This window comes from Canis aureus, chromosome 31 (genome assembly GCF_053574225.1).
Source record: "Canis aureus isolate CA01 chromosome 31, VMU_Caureus_v.1.0, whole genome shotgun sequence".
NCBI classification, from domain to species: domain Eukaryota; kingdom Metazoa; phylum Chordata; class Mammalia; order Carnivora; family Canidae; genus Canis; species Canis aureus.
In genome coordinates, this window is record NC_135641.1 from 36926181 (window position 1) to 36948395 (window position 22215).

The 22215-nt window shown below is 35.8% G+C and overlaps 1 protein-coding gene across 14 annotated transcripts in view; it reads right to left on the reverse strand.

Moving 5' to 3' along the window:
* The window catches only part of ZBBX (zinc finger B-box domain containing), a 113365-nt gene that overhangs the window by 79221 nt on the left and 11929 nt on the right, over positions 1-22215 (reverse strand). For 13 of the 14 annotated variants that reach the window (XR_013369643.1, XR_013369642.1, XR_013369648.1 and 10 more), the window contains exons 4-7: positions 20862-20952; positions 14477-14525; positions 13360-13469; positions 6253-6348 (exon numbers count right to left, since the gene is read on the reverse strand). Coding sequence is in view for 7 of the 14 variants with exons in the window: in XM_077880203.1 (XP_077736329.1) it covers positions 6253-6348; positions 13360-13469; positions 14477-14525; positions 20862-20952 (346 nt within the window). In the remaining 7 variants the exon portion in view is untranslated. Of the gene's footprint in view, positions 1-6252; positions 6349-13359; positions 13470-14476; positions 14526-16459; positions 16733-20861; positions 20953-22215 lie in introns of those variants that run through there. The other variant, XM_077880208.1, reaches the window with a different exon arrangement.

Sequence of the window (22215 nt, forward strand, 5' to 3'; positions counted from 1 at the left end):
AATATTCTTGTCAATGATGCCTGCACGAGTGTTCTTCATTTATCTTTCGGGTATCCCACTATTTTGGTTTTTGAAACTGCAATGCCCACCGAGGAATCTGCATGGGTTAACTAAACTTTTGGCCTGTCATCTAACCAGTTTTGGCATCGGTCTACTGAGAAGGATGAGAAGCAGGATAGCAGTTTGCTAACAGGACCATCAGTTGTTCTTGGATGGGAGTCTTGCAGCAGTTCATGCACAAGTACAGCCAGAACAGATGAGGATCACACCTGCTTAGAAGTTCAATTTTCCACCAGAGTCAATTCCCATCTACATGGCTTCCAGAGCCTCCCAGCAGAACTGACGGTACAAAGCTCACCACGCTCACGATCCTGTGGCTTACTCCACGTATTTATAGTTTTCCCATTCGGATGCAATTTGCCAATCAGGAGTCATGTTTACCATAAGTATGTTTTCTAGGAACATAGTTGACATTACTACCTTTATCTTTTTCCCCGGAAAAATTAAAGTTCAAATTCTCTGACTTAAAAGGCTTTTCCAAGCCCTTCACCAACAGAACACATTAACATACCATAAATTCCTTTAATTATCCAATCTTTGGTCTTTGATATTCAGAGGATAATGAAGCTTTGCTACTTAAAATATAGTTTCAAATTATTTCAGGAGCCTGTTCATATCATTAGGGACTCATTCATGTGCCCCATTCATTCAAAAAGTCAATTTCTGTGAGCCAGGTACAATGTTAAGCACTGAGAATACAGTGATGAACAAAATAGAAATAGTTCCTTTCCTCACAGGATTTTTGAAATTAATCAGAAGATATAAAAGAGTGAATAGTTGATAAGAATATAATTTTTAAAAACCCTTTGATAGAGGAAGTTCAAAGTGATAATCATAGAGAAGGGCTATAAATGCAAACATGCAGCATAAGGAATTTTGTTAATTACATTATTCATGTTTAAGAAATAGAGAAAAACATGGCATGACTCAGTTGTTTATACGTATTTTTTAAGTATTTTGTTTTTTCTTAAGTATAATATTAACTAATATTTATAAATAGCAAATTTATATAAGATATTTACATTGCTTAGACTCTAAAATCATGAGACTTTATAATAAATCTTCTTCAACGGAACATTTACTCATCCTTACATATTTATCTTATTGCCGAGACTTTGGAGAATAAAGTGAGCATGCTCACCTCTGCCCCCTTTCTGGGTTTTTTCTCTAAGCACTTCCTGTCCAGAGAAGGATACACTGCAATCTAGATATCCATTAAGAAGTTTTACTGAGTAGGCCCTGCCCTGGCAAAGGGGAATATCTGCCATTTGGGGTAAGGGTAAAAAAAAAAAAAAAAAAAAAAAAAAGTTCAATTCGAGGAAGAATTGGGAAGCTGATTATGGCAATCAGTAGCTCTAATTGTAGCAATAATAAAATTGATATTTTGATTTCTATGTTTTCACTCTATTTCTCACTTGGTTCAGAATCTGAAAAATGAAGAAAGAGATGTTAAACACCAACCTTTAAAAATTGCAGCGCACTCTAAAATTAGGCCAAAAATTATCTATAATTCCACCCTGAATTAGATATTGTCATGGGTCAGGTTCCCAGGAAACAAATTCTGAGATTTGCCTGCCTGACTTCTAGTGGAAAGTGCTCTGAAAAGAACAAGCATGACTGGAAAAAAAGAGGCAAATTTGAGCAAAGAGGAAAGCTGAATTTGATGCAGTTGCCAATTCCAAGGGAGAAGCTGTGATGGCCCATCAGTTGTTCTCAACTGAGGCAAGGGTCTCATGGGAATTGGTACCCTCACATAGACCAGATATTAGACCACAAAATGGGCCACCTTCAAGAATGGAGTGAAAGCTTGGAAGTGGCGCTTCTCTTTGGGCAAGAGTGATTTCCAAGGTGAGACCCAAATATGATCTATCTGCAGGTAACACTCCAGGCAGCTAGGGAAGCATCTCAGCCCTGAAGAGGAGGATCTCAGTGGCATACCACGGCATCTATAATACGTGTATGTACAGCATTTAAAACAGGTCCAGTAAGATCATCCAAGTAACAATGAGATTGTCCAAATGACTGGCTATGACCTAAAACTACTGCGTTACTCTGAAAATTAACAGAATAATGATAATGTGAGCCGAAGAGCTGATATTGGTCATTGTCAAATCGAAGGAAAAAACTACCATGAAGTCAGTAAGCATGAATAGTATTCTGATGATAACTGAAAATCTGCCTGGTGATTATTTTCCTATAAGTATGTTCAAGCAAACATATATCCCTATTTATATCTATATAGACATACCTTTCTTTGGAGATTAAAAAAAAAAGTAAGGAGGCTGCATATAAATGCTTTATACTAGAAAACATAGAAATTCTACCTCAATTATCTCTTCTCTCATTAATAACCACTCCCCTTCCCAAGATCTCTCCTTGCCAGTTAAGAAAAATCTCCATTCCAATTAAGAAAATACATACCAGAATCTATTAATGATTTACCTAATCCAAGCTCCCTTTGTGCATGTCATATTTCATGATGGAATACCTTTTGTTTGCTTCCCCCCCCCTTCTATTATCTCTGATTAACCTTGTCTCTTGTGTTTGATCGCATATTGTTAAAAGGAAATAGAAATGCCTGATAGATTAAGACCTTATCTTTCATCAATGTGAGGCTTACCCACTGGAAAAAAAAAAATAAATCTTTTGTTTCAATCCTTAAAGTGTTGCAAATCATCCTAAATATAGAAATAGGATTTTCATCCTTAGTAATTCCTCTCATGCATTTACACTTTATTTTGCAGGTAATTAACTACTTAAGAGAGATTGGAGAGATATATATAAAAAAAAAAAGAAACAAACCTTGTGTTGGAATCACTGCCAAGTATAAATCAATCATAAATCAAAAGAAAAGCCCTTTGAAATTATAATGTCAGTCAACATGGAAATGGTAATAGTTTGCCTTCATCTTTTTCAAGGATTTATCTCTTAAGTAAAACAAGATATGCAGTACAAAATGGTCCCGGTTGACTATGAACTTTCTAAAGACTCACTGGGCTGTAGGATGGGGACCGAAACAGTTTACAGCAATCAAATTTGGCTGTGCTTTAAAATAACCAGAAATGTCAGCATAGGTTAAAGAATATAAAGTTGAGCAGCCATTAGCCTAGAATGCTTGCTTTTTATATAGTAATGCTTAAAAATCAGATATCAAATGTCTGCTCTACCTTCTCAAATTTAGAGAGTATTCAGCAGTCTACAACAACAACAACAACAACAACAAAATCTCATGGCTTTGACAGTTGCCAAAATAGTGGAAAGTTAAAAATACTACTATATGACTGGTTAATGAGGGCTAAACAGAAGGAGATACCATTCGCTGCTGACCAGCAGTCCTCAGGCCAGACAACAACAGTATCAAGAACATTTAGTCATAGGAAAGACCAGGAAGAATGATAGAAACAAGGAAAAAAAAATGACTGCAAAAAAAAAAAAAAAATTAAAGCACTAAACAGAGACTAGAAATAGGATGAAAATGGCAGATAGCTAATGGGACAATTGATTAAAGTCAAGATGTGATGGCACAGAATGGGTGAGACCATGATAAAGAAAAATGGGGGTGCCTGGGTCTGACTCTGGTTTGGGTTTAGGTCATGACCTGACAGTAGTGGAATCAAGACCCCATTCCCGGGATCCCTGGGTGGCGCAGCGGTTTGGCGCCTGCCTTTGGCCCAGGGCGCGATCCTGGAGACCCGGGATCGAATCCCACATCAGGCTCCCGGTGCATGGAGCCTGCTTCTCCCTCTGCCTATGTCTCTGCCTCTCTCTCTCTGTGACTATCATAAATAAATTAAAAAAAAAAAAAAAAAAAAAAAAAAGACCCCATTCCCCCCACCACCACCCCCGGGCTCAATGGGGAACTGGCTTCAGATTCTCTCCCCCTCTTCATCCTGCTCATGTGCTGTCTTATGTGCACACACGCTCTCTCTCTAATAAATAAATAAAATCTTTAAAATAAAAGAAGGAAAATGAAACCAGAAGAGCAAATCTCTTAGGAGAAAGGTGTAGTCCCACCTACTACATCAGCTAGTCTAGGCATCTTACTGTTGTAACAGCTACTGGTCAAAATAATGAGAAGGAGTCACCAAAATACAGTGAGACTGTATTCATTGTATTCTTTAGTAAGATGGGAGGGAGTATGTTATACATTTTGTAAGTTTCCTTTAAAAAAATACCTTTTTTAATTAAAATTTTTGTTCAATGAATAAATGGTCAAATTTACCTGAGTTATTTGGGAAAAAAATCTTCAAAGTACTTCACTATGCAGCACTCTGGATAAGTGAAATGATGTTATATAAAAGGAGTAATAATCCATGTTCAGCTCCCAATAGGGGCAAGCTCCCCATACGTTTTTCTAAAGTTAGCCTCCTAATTTGATTTCCCCACTAGGCAATGAATTTCCCAGGACTGTCCTCAAAATAGCATCAAGTAGTGACTTTTGCCTTCACAGACTGGAGGGCAACACGGTGGAATAACATGAATATGGAAAATACACAGTTCTCTATCGGTATCTAACTTTAAAATCTATACATAAAGGAACCCCTGTGCTTAAGGAGATCTCTCAAGGATTCACTGTCACTTGTCATGCTCCTTGATTCATACACCTATCATAAAATTCACTTCTGTTAACCTCTAGAGATGAATATGTCTTCCACAACTTGAGATTCACTAGGAACTTAAATATCATTTTACTATTTCTGGCTTACCACCTTTCCTCCCCTGCAATCAACACTAGAAAATGTGATGCTATGATACGAAGTATATATTCAGTGTATGATACGAAGTATATATTCAGTTAGTATTAATTCTCTCTTCCTCATCAATTCTACCCTTAGAATTATGTAAAAATCCCATCTACAAAGATGACATTCTTCTTTTCAAGACGCAGAAGACACTGAGTTTAATGACATTAATATGGAATAGAAATTGCTCAGTTTAGAAAGCAGACACTATGTTGTGTTGTTTTTAGAGCATGATTTGACCCATACCATATCTTTCTCTGGATTAACAATAAGCCATATCACAGCAAAGTTTGCCTTTTGAAATTGATTGTGTGTGTTTGTGTGTGTGTGTGTGTGTGTGTGTGTGTGTGTGTGATGTATATGAGAGAGAGAGAGAGAGATACGAAGGAGAGGAAAAGATATGGGGAGAGAGGAGAAAAACAGACATCAATAAATCTTAAGTGGCTATTCTAAACATTGAGCAGCCACTCAAAAATAACTGACTTTGGTAAATATCGATAGGAGCAAGGTCTATTTTATGTTTTGTGGTTATTATGACTTGGATCATCAGCCTCCTTGAGATGTACCAATATTTATGTTGAGGTAACAGGTACAAATTGAATCTTTCTAAATACAGATCTGATTGGTCTCCTTTCTTTTGCCTACAAGATATTAGAATCTTTAACCCTTTACACAAGATCCTTGGTTCTCACTTTTACCCTCAGGTCCTTAAGAGCAGAATCCTAGTGTCATTCATCTGTGTAAGGTACTGGCTAGCACAGACCTTGCTCTCTAAAAGATATTCGATAAATATTTGTTGAATAAATTATTATACAATGAATGAAATCTTTGAGAAATCAGTGCACTGTTAAATGTAACTTGGTATAATATGTCATATCTATATTTAGCCATATTTATTAAGTATTAGAATTTTTAAAGCATCTGACAGGGTTTGAGTTTAAGCATTTCACAAAACAATGACTATATGAGGAAAAATAGAAGCTTTCTACTATATAGGAGGAAAAGTAGAAACCTGAGAGATAAGCTTATTTAAATGATAATGGGTGAGGACAAATAAAAGACTAATTAAAAAAAAAAACATGAAAAGAAAACATTGGAGATTCCTATTTAAAAACTATACAGAAATAATACTTAAACCATGCGTTCATTTGAAACCACAATAGATAAAAATACTGTCTAATTTTTAAATGTCAAGTTCACCGATAAAGTGCACGATCTAAAAACTCTAATCAAGCGAATGTCTCAGGAACTATATTAAAACACAGTTTAAATAGCAGATTAGCACTCAGTAAAATAATTTTAAGATATATGTAAAGACTGTACATAATAGAACTTTAGAAATTAATATAAATCATCCTAAACTCTAGATAATTAAACATGTTTTAAAATGTCTTTGTGTTGAAACATTTTATAAATACACTTACAAGTAAAGCATTTTAAAAACTCATACCTGCAAAAGAGTTGTTCTATGGAGCTTCAGTGCCCCCTTCTGGTGAATTTTAGCAAAGCAACCTGAACAATAATCTTCTCCACATTCAAGGCATACCTTAAAAGACATTAAAATATCATACAATCTTATAATATGACTTTGCAAAAACATTTGCATAAAGTAGTCATCTTTATTTCTACAATTACATGCCCAGATTCATCAGAATTGGTAGCCCAAGGAAACTGGAGCCATTTGACCCGATTACGATGTAACTGAGAAAAACCAGCTTGTAAACTCTGAGCCATTTGACCCGATTACGATGTAACTGAGAAAAACCAGCTTGTAAACTCTAATTACTTTCATATCAAAATAAATAGTTGCAAGTGGATTTTAAATATATGTGTTAGGTGCATATATGTTGCTACAATTCCAAATAGATCATAAAAAATTGCAACCTCAGACCAAACTTTTTGACCTGATAAACTAAGCAGCATCATCTCTGAAGTCAAGACTACTTCATGTTTATGAGTTCTTTAATCTTTCTCTATTGATTTACATGGCACAATGCATATAGTGTTTGTCTCCAAAAATCCCCACACACTTCTCTCAATGGCACTAATTCACTGGTGATTTTCAAGATATGGTTTGAAAAGTATTCTTAGAAGATTCCTCAAAGGAAAGAAAGTATAAGAAAAAGAACTGGATGGAACCACATCAACATGTCAGCAATTTTTATGACTCACGAAATAATTATGGACAAGTCTGTATTTATCTTTCAAATTCTGTATGGTGTAAAAATGTAAATTTTTAAAGATTTTATTTATTTATTCATGAGAGACCCACAGAGAGAGGCAGAGTGAGAAGCAGGCTCCATGCAGGAAGCCCGGTGTGGGCCTCCATCCCAGCACCCCCGGCATCATGACCTGAGCCAAAGGTAGATGCTGAACCACTGAGCCACCCAGACATTGCATAGTTTTTTAAATTTATGGATAAATTGATGTGATATAACTGTACCTACGATGGCACTGAGCAAGACTGAAAGTAAAGAGGAAAAAAATAGAATTTTTACTGCAAGTGAAATTACTATGTCCAGTTGTAGAGCCACTTCAACACCTTTTACAACATGAGAAAAACCAGTCCAAAAGGCTAAGACCTCTAATTTTCTTGATTTTGGCCTAGGTTAATAAGGCCAGCAGCACAAATAAGAAAACGTGAGGGTCTGGAGAGATAACGTTAGAAAGTCTATGTCACAGAGCCCACATTCCCTTTGATCCTTTTTCATTTCCTCTCCCTCCACTTAGCATGCCCACCACCCTTCTTCCCCACCTTCCTCTCTCCTCCTATCAAGAAATCCTAAGGAGAAAGCAGCTGGGGCAGACTGGGGAGAGGCTGAGTGAACTGTGCAATACACAGTGATGCCTCCCAAACTGGACTGTGCTTATGAATCACCTGGGATTTTGTAACAGCAAAGACTGATTCGGGACATCTGGAATGGAACCTGAGATCCTGCATTCTAACAAGCTCCCAGGGAACATCCACGCAGCTGCTGGTATGCAGACCACACAGCAAGTAACAGGCACTGGAATGTACAGGATGTAGAAAGGTAGACTAAACTCTTATTAAAAACCCAATGGGAGTCCATTAATTTTTAAAAATTGTATTACAAGTCTCCATGTGATGACAGATACCTATTATAATGTGGCCAGGTTTATTAAATATAAAATTATTAGGACAATGCTAACAACCACCACCAAAGGTAAAAAGAGTAAGACAGTTTATGTAACTAATGAAACTAAAAAGGAAGGTTAGGATCACATAATAATAACAATATCCATAATACTTACCAAACACTTACTCACTGTGCTAAGGGCTTCATATATTTTATCACTGAAGCTCACAACAACCCTATAAGATTAACACGATCATTGTATCTCCATTGTGAAGAGGAGGTAACAAAGGAACATAATGATTGGGAATGTGCTCAGTCACACAGCTAATGGAGCCAGGATTTTAATCCCACAGTCTGGCTCAAAGCTCAAGCTCTTGCCCATGGCCCAAATTACTAAAAATCACATTGAACATTAATTGCAGCACTAATCATTTATTGACAAACCTTGATAAAATTTGCAATAAAACAAAACCCAGTTGGTCAAATGACTGCATGGTAGGTATCTATCAAAATCCAAATGTACTTTTTTTCAAATGTGATGAGCTATACAGAACCAGATTTTTATTCAAGAAAAATAAACACTATCCCTACCATGGGAACTAGTCCTACCCTTTCAACTCATGTTTCAAGAACAACAGTCTCTTACAGAAATGATGGTTAAAAACACTATCTAGATTCCTTAATATATAGGTGCAAAATCAAATATAAAGCTATAATTTCACATGCATGAATGGCGGTACTATTGCATTAATGAATATTTCAAAATGTATTCTCTGTAATTTTTAGTTAACCTATCTGCTAATGTTTTAATAAGTTTCTCATAAATAGTTGGCACTGTCTTTATGATGTAATACGGAAGATTGAAAATCAGTTTGAACATAGAATTCTAAGCCAAGTATTTGTTAACAACAGATTTTTAATGAAAGTAGCCAAACGGATGTTGTAGACGAGAAGATCAAAGCTGGAATTGCAGAGTAAGCTTATATATTTTGTTATACAAGCATATTTGGATTTAAAGTGGGTTAAAATGACCGCCAACTGGAAAATCTTTTTAGGCAGTTTGAATAACTGGCAGAAAAGCACTAAAAATGTAGATAAGGACTCCATTCCACCACAAATGCTTCTTTCAATGATGGAATACCCAAGTGCAGTTTTAGCAGATATCTTTTTAATTTGATCAAGCCTAGATCGGTTGTGCTAAGCCTCCAGAATCCCTTTGAGCTTAATTAAATTATCCATATTTGCCAAATTAATATGTAATTTTTAACTATCCATTTCAGTTTTGCCATGTACAAATAGCCTAAAGCTACTGGAATTTCTTTTAAAAATAAGAAATTTGGAAGTTTGGGGTCTTATTTTTACCATCAATGTATGTGAATGTGTCAGGAGACATAAAAACCTGCCAACAACAAAACACACACAAGTTACTGTCTCCTATCAATGTGCCAGGTACAATGCTAACTGCTTCATACGCATTAACCTTTATTCTCAATAACTCTGAGGTATAGACTACCGTTGTCTATATTATCCCACTGTTACAAATGAGAAAACAGAAATACAGAGGAAATTAAGCCATTTGCTAAAGGTCACATAGCTAATAAAAGGTAAAGTTAAGATTCAAACCACCAGATTGCAAGCTCTTAACCCCTATCTCCCATATACAACTCATCCTGATGAAGACCCGATCATAAGATATAAGATGGTTTACCCTCACTACACAACCAGCCTTACTATGTAGAATGATGGACGCTAAGAATACAAGATAACCTTAAGGTTTATCAGTACCATGGTCTACTTCATTAGATGTGCCTAACTTGAATTTTTAAATAACTTATTGTGGTGTTTGACAAGTATCATTTCATTTCAAATCAAACAACACATTTTCCGAAAATCTTAGCAAAATCCTTTAAGAATGTGTAGGCTCTAAAAGCTGGTTTCTATTTATAACAGTTTTTCAAGCAAATCAGCCTTTTAATCACTGCGCCCATCATCACTCTTATTTGCTTTCCAGCCATACCCCATTTATCTTGTCTAGGATGTCCCTCTTCTTGCTTTTCCTTCTCTTTGGAAAAACAGATTCTTTATTTCCAACTCAAATTTTATTTATCTACGTATGTCACATTGTTCAAATTTCCTGGCCTTTAAAAAACGTTCAACATAGGACAGCATTCACAAGAAATATTGACAGCTCTGACATAAATACTTTATTCTGATCATTAATAATGGACCCCAACAATTTGATTCAGCCAGTAAGTCCCTTTTAGCTTTCATACTTCCAACTTCAGGATTATTAACACTGTTTATATTTTTAAACATTTCTGGGTAGGTATAACTTGTGAAAATGTCTTACTTTTTGCCCGTCATTGTATCAAATAAGATAGGAAAACAACATAATGTAACAGTAAGAGCATTGTACCAAGAGCCTGGGTTTTACATTTAATACTGCAATTAATTAGCTTTTTATTAGACTTACAGCATTCTAACTCTCTTAGACCAGCTAAAACTGCCATGAAATGAGAATAGTAACGTAGTCTCAAATCAGAAATGATTGTGGCCAAATTCTCTGAAACTAAAACAACTATCAGTTATAATAATCTACAAATATTAGCTATACCCATTAAATTCTTTGGGAGAAAAATGGCTTCTTAAGTCTGTGTAATATTTTCAATTACATAAGATATTAGAGTACTTTAAATACTAACTGAAAGGAAGATGTATCAGAAGTATTACAGAAAAAAAAATTGATTCATTCAGCAAATAGTTATTGAGTGCCTACTGAATTGCAGGCATAATTCTAGGTGGTGGGTATTCAACAGTGAACAAAACTAAATCCCTCCATGCCTGAAGTTGACATCGGTAGGTGGAAAATAAACACATAAATTTATATTAAGGGGTAATAAATGCAATGAGGTTACATGGAACAGCTCCAAAATACTCAGGGCAACTCAACTGTTGCTTTTACAAAGGGTTGCCATGGCAGGGAACATTTGAATTAATCCTTATTATGAGGAGAATGTAGGGGGAGAAAAATATGTTGGAAGATATACTAAAGGTTCGATTTGAACACGTTAAGTTAGTGATTACTATTAGACATCCAAGTAGAGGTGTTGAATAGGCAGTCTGAGTTTGAAAGTTCGGGGAAAAGAGATGAGTTCGAGATGTAAATTTAGGAACCATCCATGTAGAGAAGATGGTCTTTAAAGCCAAGAGAGTGGTAAAATTACCTATAAAGAGTAAGTAGGGGCCCCTGGGTGGCTCAGTCAGTTAAGCATCTGCCTTTGGCTCAGGTCATAATCCCAGGGTCCTGGGATCAAGCCCTGTATCGGACTCCCTGCTCAGTGGGGAGCTTGCTTCTCTCTCACACTCTGACCCTCCTCCCTGCTTGTGCTGTCTCAAAAAAAATAATATCTAAAAAAAAAAAAAAAAAGAGTAAGTAGATAGACTAGGGAAGAGAGCTGAGGAGTAAGCCCTGTGGCACTCCAATATCCAGGGACCTAGAATACAGAAAGTAACAAAGACTGAGAAGGAACAGTTAGCAAAGTAAAATGAAACCAAGAGAAAATCATGTCCTGGAGGAAGGCAAGTGAAGAATCACAAAAGAGGAGAGAGGAATCCTTACTGATAGATTAAGATAAGAACTGAAAATTAGCCACTGTCTTTAGGAATATGGATGTCACTGGTGATCTTTATAGGAGCAGTTGCTGGACATAGACCCAATCCTGAATGGAGAGGGTTCCATGAGAATTTAGCAATTCCACTTTTAAGCATATACCCAAAAGAATTGAAAGTTGACCCCTGGACAGGTATTTATACTGATCTATGTTCACTGTAGCATTACTCACAATACTCAAAAGGTAGAAACAAGTGTCCCGAGTGTCCACTGAGGGGATGAATGGATAAACAACACGTGGGATATACATACAATGGAATATTATTCGTCCTTAAAAAGGAAAGAAATTCTGACACATGCTACCATATGGATGAACCCTGAAGACATTAAGTCAAATAAGTGAGGCACGAAAGCACAAATACTACAATCTTCCACTTATATGAGGCACCTAGAATAGTCAAATTCATAGAAACAGAAAGTAGAATGAGAAAGTAGGATGATGATTGCCAGGGGCTGACAGGAGGGGCATATGGGAGTTACTGTTCAATTAGTACAGAGTTTCAGTTCCTTAAGATGAAAAGAATTTTGTGGATGGACGGTGGTGATGGAATCACAATAATGTGAATGTATTTCACACCACTGAACTGTACTCTTAAAATGGCTAGAATGGTAATTTTTAAATTACGGTATATTTTGCCATAATTTTTTTTAAGTTCATGAAATCAGCAACAATGAGGAGTTAGAGAACTGTCAGGACCCATTTTCAGGGGTCTTTTTTCAATTTCATTTCATAACTTTTAAGGAGAAAAAAAATAAACATCATTGGAAGGGGAAAAAAAAAGACTTGCAGAGAAAGAAATATCCACACAGCCTTAAACGTAGTAAAAAACTGGGAACAACCCAACTGTCATTCAATACATCAATGAAAAAACAGATCTTGGTATATTATATAATCGAGTGCTACTCAGTAATTCAAATGAACAATCTACTAAGAAATGTAATAACACGGGTGAAATCTCCATGTGGAGCAAAAGAAGCCCTTACACAGAAAACTATGTGCCCTATTTATTCCATTTACATGAAGTTCAAGAATAGGTGCCACTAAATGGGTGGTGCTTAAAATCAGAACAGTAGTTGGCTTTGTGATGGGAATTAATTGGAAAAGGCACGAGGGAACCTTCAGGGGTATTCATCATACTGATGGGGGGGGGCGTGTACATATTACATTTGTCAAAAGGCATCTAATTGCACATTTAAGATCTTTCTATTTCACAGTAAGTATGTTATACCTCAGTGAGAGAGAGAGAGAGAGATGCCTGGGTGGCTCAGCGGTTGGGCATCTGCCTTGGCTCAGGGCGTAGTCCCCAGGTCCTGGGATTGAGTCCCACATGGGCCTCCCTGCATGAAGCCTGCTTCTCCTTCTGCCTATGTCTCTCCCTCTCTCTCTGTCTCTCGTGAAAAGATAAATATTTTTTTTTTAAAAGAGAAAGAACAGGAAGAGAGAATATGATGAGAGCAGGTATAGGCAACTCTTTAGAAGTCTTCCTAACAAGGATGCAGAGGGGGATGTGATGGTCATAGAACTTTGGTTGTGTTTTTGGCTTGGAAAGTACTGCAGCATGTTGGTGTGCGGAGAGGCAGGATCCAAGAGAGAACAAGAGTTAGGTGATATCCTTAAATGGCAATGAGAGGGTGAGATGCCGTGCACTGAATGGGGGCGGCAGGCACACTTCACCTTTAGCAACAGCGGAGAAGGTAAAGTACCTGGCTACTAGAGCAGGTCAAGTTGGGAGAGGTGAATGAGGCCATGGGAAAGTTATGTTCTAGTATCTGATTACAGTGCACATACCAGCAGAGCACTTTTGTTCTCACACTGTCCACACAGCTTCCCTTTCATCTTGGGTTTCTCACTTTCAGAAGGATTGGCCATCTTATAATTAAGTGGTTGTTTCACTGGCTCTGAAAGAAAAAAAAAAATGTTAGGCCAATCACATGAAATATGATGTTCAGTTTTCTGACTGATGAAATAATGAACTATGCACATTTCTAAATTCTCAGAGTATTTAAATATTAATTGCCCAGTAAGAATGGTGTGCAACCAAGTCTATTCTTCCCAGTAAACCGTGGAGGCCACAGCCTGCCTCCCAGCCCCCTTGGCCACAGGGCCGCACATACCGGCCCACACCCATTCTGTTTAAAACTCACTTGAATTGGACATTTGAAATTACAGAATGTTAAAAACTATGCTCTTGATAGAATCCTTACGGTTCCATCCCATCTCTAGAACAAACTAAATGAAGCTTACATGGAATAACTTCTATATTGAATGTTATGTGTATTTATTTCTAGAATTTGTTCTACCAAGTAATCTTAGCCATTCAAATTAAATGTACTTATCTGCTACAAAAATATATATATATATTTCTTTTAGAATTACTGTGAATTCAAAATTGATTTGGGGGTTTTGCTATTGTGAAATCATGTATTAAAATATAAAACCATTTTCAATATTCTTTTAGATTCCTGGAATTAAATTTCAAAATATAATTTTACATGGCTAAACTATCTTCCTGGTTAAGAGATTATGTAATAAAGTTTACAGAAAGCCCTCACTTTTGAAAATGCTATTGGACGTTTTCTGATGTTTTTTGACATAAAATGAGGTTGCCCCCGCCGAAAATAAATAAAATGAATTTGAGTATCAAAAGTCATATCAGAGTCATCATTTGGGGGGGGGTTTGACATAAAACGAGGTTGTCCCCCCCCAAAAAAATAAATAAAATGAATTTGAGTATCAAAAGTCATATCAGAGCCATCATTTGGGGGTTTAGAATCTTTATATTGCATGAACAATTCTGGCATTTTAATGTTCTTTAAAGATATAAAAGATATATATCTTTCTTTCTTTAAAAATATAATTTTAATTCTATCTTTAGCATCTAATAACACAGTGGCAAACTGGTTACCTTGAAGTTGCTCCTTCAGTAATTTTAATTTCACTTTTCCAGCAGAAAGCTATATTAATGAAATAGATATCATTTGTCAGGTATACATTCTCTTCTCCAAAGAAAGTTTAAGTTACCAACAAAAATATTAGAGAGTCACAGCATTTCAGTGCATCTTGAGTAAAACAAACATTTTGAGAGAATAATACAAAATTAATAGAAAATCATAATTAAAGCATATATAGAACTGGTAATTAAGAGAACATACCAAAAAAAAAAGAAAATAAATTTTGGAAATACATAAACCACTTTTGAAGACATGCCATAAATTATGTTTTAAACAAAAATCATTATACATCATCATAAAATTATTTTAGGAAAGCACTAGTATTCAAATACTGTAAAGGCTCAGTTAAGCCTGTTCTAGCTCTGCTCTTTCTGAAATACACAAAGTCTAATATTTGGGTAGACTAAATCTAAACTGAATTCTGACTGAGCCACTCTGCTTACATAACCATAGAAACCAATATTATCTTATTTGTCCAATTTAGAGAACCACATGCTTAAGCATCATAGATTTAACCTTCAATATATTGGCTGTGATCCCTGACTTTCTGAAGTTATAGCCCAAATATTGAGTAAATAAGCTTCACTGTTAGATGTTTCAAATAGTTACTTAAAAATCCTTGGATCTTAAGATTTTTGTTTTTGATCTTAAGATTTTAAGACAAAAAACAGACTCACCAATTGTATGTACTTGCCTTAGTCTTATTAAAATCAACATTCAAAGTACACAAATGAGCATGAAGAAATGGTGCACTTTTATACAGACCCTGTCAATTCAAGCCTAGTTTTCAATTTGCAATTTGCATGCTCAATTGCCCAATTTGTACATGAGAATATGAGAACAACGGTTGCCTCTATGTCGACGGCTGTACCAACTGCAGTCATCTTTGAAAATTTAGGCATAATTATTCTCAGTGAATCTAGTGGTTTTGCTTCAAAAGGGCATATTTTGTTCACATTCTTTAAGTAGCTGCTCAGATGCTATGTACCAAACACAGCAGAAAAGGAAATAGGATTGAAATAATCAATTTTTATGTGAATCACACTTTTATTTTTAAACCGAAAATGTTATACAAGTTACAGATAATTTAATCTCATTTTTCATAATGAAACTATCCAATATTATTACCTTAATGATACATCTGAATTGCAACATGATCAATGTGGTTATAGGCTACCTGGGCAGAATGGCTACGCCAGAGCAAATTGAACCCATTATTAGGGAAATTTTACAAGTTGTTTTTATTATTGTGAATATTTTTCTGCTTTATAAATATGGCCATATCTACTTCAAATGATTCAAACTGCATAAAAATATTTCAGTGAACAAACTGCCAGTTGCTATTTTTAGGCAAATAGAATTTCCCCCTATGTCTGATTTTCATCTGTTTGGGAAAGAGTTGAGGGCAAGGTAGGGTTGGACCAGGGATAGACATATACCACACACACGTCCATATGTGTATACACATACATGCACGTAAGAATGTATATCCACAAACGTGTATATCCAAAACATAAGGCATTCGATATTTTGAAGCCTATGCTGCATGAACCCACTTATGTCTCCACCAGTAGATGCTGACGGGGTGCCATTGGGGACCAGGGTGGTTGAGTAGCTGTACCATACAGACACATCACCTGGGCCATTGGAACCAGGCTTGCTGTCATCATCAGCCTCCTTGGCATTGACAAATGCCTCCAAACTCCCACCAGTGCCCTAATCTGCTGTGCGAGCCCACACTCCTCCCGTGAGCCACCTTTTCAAATATTCTTATTCTTAACCCAATGAGCTACATAACCTTTGCCATTTTCTATGGTCTGTCCTTCCATCCTTGTTCCCTGCTAGTCCACAGAGTCCTTAATAAACAGTCATTTATCTTGTGCCTTAAACCTTTCCTTAAACTAACTCTTGCAAAACTTCACATTAACTGGACTCACCTTTCCTCAGATACAACCTTGTCCAGAGAACTCTCCAGAGGAACTAGCTGTATTTCTCTCCATCTCAGTTCTGGGTGATGACCATGGAGGCTTCAATGTTCATGGTCACCTGACATCCTGATGCTGAAAAACCCTCCAATATGTTGACTACTATGAAGGTCTAAGTGCCTTGTCAGTCACCTAACCATTATGACCAAACCTTAAACCTAAGCCGCAATCTGTATGATCACACCTTCAAAAGCCCAAACTCAGAGCTTCTCAGTGCTAACCTTGATCAGCTTACCTTCTTCCTCTTAGACCTCTACCTCTATCTACCTCCCATTGTGATGAAATAATCCTGACTGGGTCCCCTACAAATCCACGCTCTTATGGCTTTTCAGCAGTTTACTTATTCATTCCATGCTAAACCTCAATCATGACTCCCTCCGTGGCTACATCCAACTTTCTCTATCCCAAAAGACCCATATTCACCCCATTTCCCTTCCTTATTGTGAGATGATCCTGCCATACTATGAATGCTGAGGTCTTCCCATTAAAATCTTTCCCTGGCTTCCTTCCTCATCTCCTGTCAAATGCAATCTCTAAAATGTCACCTTTGCTGCCACCTATTTTCTCTTCCATCTTTCTTACCAGATACAATGTGTCCTCCTTCCATTGGTTAAGGCCTTCTTAATGAACTCTCTCTTTAAATACTACACCCCAGGAACTGATACCTCTCTCATTTGCACTTCAATCTTTTCTCCACTAGTGACTCTATCCCTCCGCTACAAACTAGCTCACATGTCTTATAATAATGATTATAATAAACAATATACACTTGATTCTTAAACAACATGGGGGTTGGGGCACCAAGTTTTGACCCCCCCAAAACATAACTGCTTAATAGCTTTGACTGGAAGATTTATCGATAACATAACCAGTCGATTGACACATACATATTCTGCATATGTATTATATATTATATTCTTAAAGTAAACTAGAGAAAAGAAAATGGTATTAAGAAATAAGGAAGAAAAATGCATTTATAATACTGTACATACATTTGAAAAAATGTCTGCTTATTAAGTGGACCTGCACAGTTCAAACCTGTGTCGTTCAAGTGTCAACTGTAATAAAGTCTTTCCTTGGTCCTGTTAAATCCTTGAGAGGTCATCCACCATCCTCATACTCACTGCAACGTTAACTCTTTACTTACTGCCATCCACCCTTATTTCTGTAACCACGTGATATCTATTTTTCCATCTAACATCAAATCAAATTCAGTGTTTGTTAAAAACTCTCATTCTCCACAAACATTTTAATGTGATTTGCAGCCAACGTTACAACTGGTTTCACACAAAGAATCTCAACATTGTTTAAACTCTGTGAGGTAGTTAAAAAGTATGGTTATGTATGTTTACAAATATGATAACAGAAGCTCAGAGAAGTTAAGGGACTTGCCTAAAATCACAGAGCTAATAAAATCAAGATTATAATCCATACAGAGTCAAGATTATAATCCATATAAGACAAACAGAGGGTTTCTTGACCCTGATACCATTGACATTTGGGCCAAATAATCTTTGGTGTGAGTGCTGTCCAGGATATTGTAGGATGTATAGCAGCACTCTTGGCGTGTAGCCACTATCATTAACCAAACACCTGAAACCCTTGTGGTGGTGATAACTAAAAATGTCTCCTGGGAGGTAAAACTAACTGCTGTTGAGAAGCACTGGTCTCAAATCACAGTCAAAACACTCTCCTTTACTTTTGTTTTCTATGAAATTACATTACTTTGATGCTACTGCTACCATCCTTCCTCTTCTCAGGCTCCCTTTACTGGAGAGCTGGTAAATCACCTTAGAACCAGATTGAAAGCCTGCATTCCAAATCTTGGCCCTGATGCTTGACCTTGAGCAAGTGAATTTCTTTGATGTTAAATTACTTCATCTGTGGAACTGGAAAAATAACAACTGCCTCTAAGAGTGATATAAGCATTTAATGAGATAAGACAAGTAAAACAGCTCAACTGTTGACTGGTATAAAATAGATAGTGATTATCAATATTAAAGTTCTCTTTTACCTCCATATCCTTTAAGCTTTATCCTTCACACCTGCCCTTTGTGAGCTCTATCCTTTATACCTTTCTTCTCCTTTTTTATAAATTCTTAGGAAGTACATTTATTCTCTTGGCTTCAACTAACACATGAAAAGTCAAACAAAACTCTAAATCTTCAAAATTTGTTAGGTAGAACTTAAGTGTCCTCAAAGAAAGAAGGAAAGAGGTAAATAATGTGATGTGGGGATGTGTTAATTAAGCCTAGGGGGGATATCTTTTCACAATGTACACATATATCAAATCATCATGCTGTACATTTTACATTATCTTAAAAGTGTAATTATCAATTATGCCCCAACAAAGCTGAGAAAAGAAGGGAAGGAAGGAAGGAAGGAAGGAAGGAAGGAAGGAAGGAAGGAAGGAAGGAAGGAAGGAAGGAAGGAATTTCTAAATCCCCAGGGTTTTTTTCTACTTCTCTCTTCTACCTCCTTTTCAATCCAAACTGATATCAGAAGTCAAATGACTTCCTCCTTTCTTTTCTCACTGTTTTTTTTTGGTTCCATAGTTTTCTTCATATTTCTTCCACTACATTCTAATTCAGACTCTTCTTATTTGACCTCTAGATTCTTTTAGTTGTCTTCTAAATAGTCTCTCTGCCTCTATACTAGTGGCCTCCAAGGTATCATGTAGACATGTATGACAGAGCTCAGGAAAAGACCAGAAAGTAGAAACAAAGTATCTGTGTTTATGTCATCCTTAAGTAATGTCCATAATTTGTTTTACAATGCACATGATATATTAGTAAACTATCATTTATATAAATAAATTCAATTTATAAATAAATAAAAAGTTCATGTATAGAAAAGTCCATGATCAAAATACATTATTCATTGATATGGGACATGATGAAAACAGTTTCCATATCATTCTATTTTCTATTTATAAACTCCTAATGCACTGGCTATTTAGACAAGATCAGCCATCATAAATCATCACCTTAATCTTGCTTTCCTCCTGCTCAAAAGCTGTCAGGGAATTCCATTCCCACAGTAAGAGTCAAAACTCTCAACTCTGATATTTAAGGCCTTCCCTCCTCCTCAGGCTCACTTTCCACACCCACCTTCTACAGCTCCCCAGACCCCAGGCTTTCACATCTTCTGACTCAATTATGAGGCTTGTGGGGCCTCGCATCATGACTTATTCACAATTTTTCCCTTATAAAGACATCTAGTAGACTCAAATATTTCTGGAACTAAAGTATTTTTTTCCCAAACATAGATGGTTCAGATACTAAATGGTTATGAAAAAAAAATGACATACTGACTTTTCCTATTCTCGTATGTGCATCATCTTTCACATTAGATGAGGATCTTCTCAGGGACAAAGATAATGCACTATGTGACAATGGAGGCACTTAATAATTGTTATTGAATAAATAAGTCAATAATCACAGAGTCAGCATTTTTAATATTTTATATATCAATAACATCTGATACATGGAACACTCAGAAAGATCATGAAAAATGGGAAGTGGATTCTAAAACTTTTAATCCCAAAATTAAAGAAACATATTGCAGTAAGAGAATGGCACTAAAGAACAAAAGGCTTTTTTGAAGGCAAAAAGGTTAGAATCATCAAGTAAAATGTTTATAGATGCCACTGGCCCAAAGAAAGTTCAGTGATAGGTATATAAAAAAGAAAAAGCTATATAAGTTAAAATTTACAAAGTCACGGATCTCATACTAACTGAACAATCCAGAAATAAAACAGCTTTCCTTACATAGAGTCACTCATCTGGTTTTAATCTTAAATATGATGTAATGTTATATTTTATAATATACAGTAAAGATGAAGCAATTCTACAGCTGGAAGACCTGAAAGCATTTTTTCTTTGGGTATCTTCACATATGGAATCAATAGTATATAAATAATAATCATTATTCAAGCAAAACAAACAGATTAAACAGATGTGATACAATAAAAAGGCAGGAAAAAAAGTCTGTCCTTTGTTATATCAAATAACTTGGCTTTCATCGTAATATAAAACTACATAGTTGTACTGCACATACTTGAAACCAGAACTGAACCATATGAAAGAAATTCAGTTTAGAAAAATTCTACTCGAAAAAAAAAAATTCTACTCGAGGTGAATTTTTAAAAATCATCTTGCAGATGAAAAACAAAGTATATCTGAATAATGAAAGCTACAGATTAATCCATAAAATTGATCAAAATCCAATAATATGTAGTTGTTAAAATAAGAATAGTAGATTCTTAAGTATGGAAGGGAATACAAGATCTGAAAAATTAATTTATATCTCTTCACTGAGTAAATTCCCTGAGAACCAAATGGTATTTTCTTACCTTAATAACATTTCCTTTATTTTGTGACATCATGTGTGATTGATTACCCAATTTTCCCAGTTGCCCAGATTTCCAGTGATATCCACTTGACCTTCAATACATATAAACAGAAGACAAAATGTAATTACTAAATACATTTCTCCTTTCAATGAAAATAAATATATTTTCCTTGTTTCAAGAAATGAAATTCAGTCATTAACATGTAACAGACCACCACAAAATGAAAATGAAATATCAATAATGCCACAATATCCTCAGTAATTCTAAAATATAGCTGTACCGTATTTGGAACTTCTGAGAAGAAATGAACAAAAGTAAAATGTCCAAACACAGATGCAGAATTTCATTTTTTAGACATTTATGATGATTAAAGATAGTTTTATGGATTTATAGGAAATTTTACAGATTGTCATGCAGTTTTAAAAACTGGTCTACAAATGTAAAGAGGAAAAGGAAGCAAGACAATACTCAAAATAGTTGGCAGATCTACTAAGTGATGAATTCCACATTTAAGACGACAAACCAGCTCCCACATTGAAAGGTAACAGAGATGGCAAAGAAGGCAAACTGTTTAATTTCTAGTTTTCCAAGCACTTTTGAGTCTCACAAAATTTTTTGAAGTTAACAAGGCAAAAGCCCAATTTTCACTTAAAAAATAATGAGGCAAAAACTTGCCCAAGGTCACCCAGACAATAAATAATGAAGTCAAGTTTAGAACACTGGACTTCTATCTTCCTGACCAGTGAGTAGCAGGTTCTCATTCTGGCTATGACATTTACTATCTATGTGATCTTAGAAGAACATTTACCTCTTCTAAAAAGTCAAGCATTAGGACATTTTTAAAAACATCTAGAAAAGGTTTCTCAGCTAATGAAAACCCACTCTTGGGGCTGATTTCTAGACCTCTGATGCACAAATATTTCATGATCCACTAAGAAGTTCAAACTAAATTCACTGGATCACTAAGAGAAGAGCAGCAAAATATACAATATACTTTGTCACCTGAGATGACATACGACATTGAGATCCTTGATTAAATCAATGTTCTGATAATTAGAGAGGGTGTGTGTATGTGCCATGAATATGTTTTTAAGGAATCAGACTCTAAAGATAAAAACAACTGGAGTTACTGTAAACATCTGAATTTTCTTTAATGGCTCAGAAGGTATTGCATGGATATTTGATGATATCACTTGGATATTTCATAAGACTAAACAAAAGCTACTTTAATACACAAAAAGCCTGGCAATATTTAGTACCAGCCAAAGCACATGAGATGGGCACTGTCATTCTCTGTAGGAGAAAGTTACACATTTTTGAAGCCTATCTGAAAGACAATTTCTCCAGTATCTAC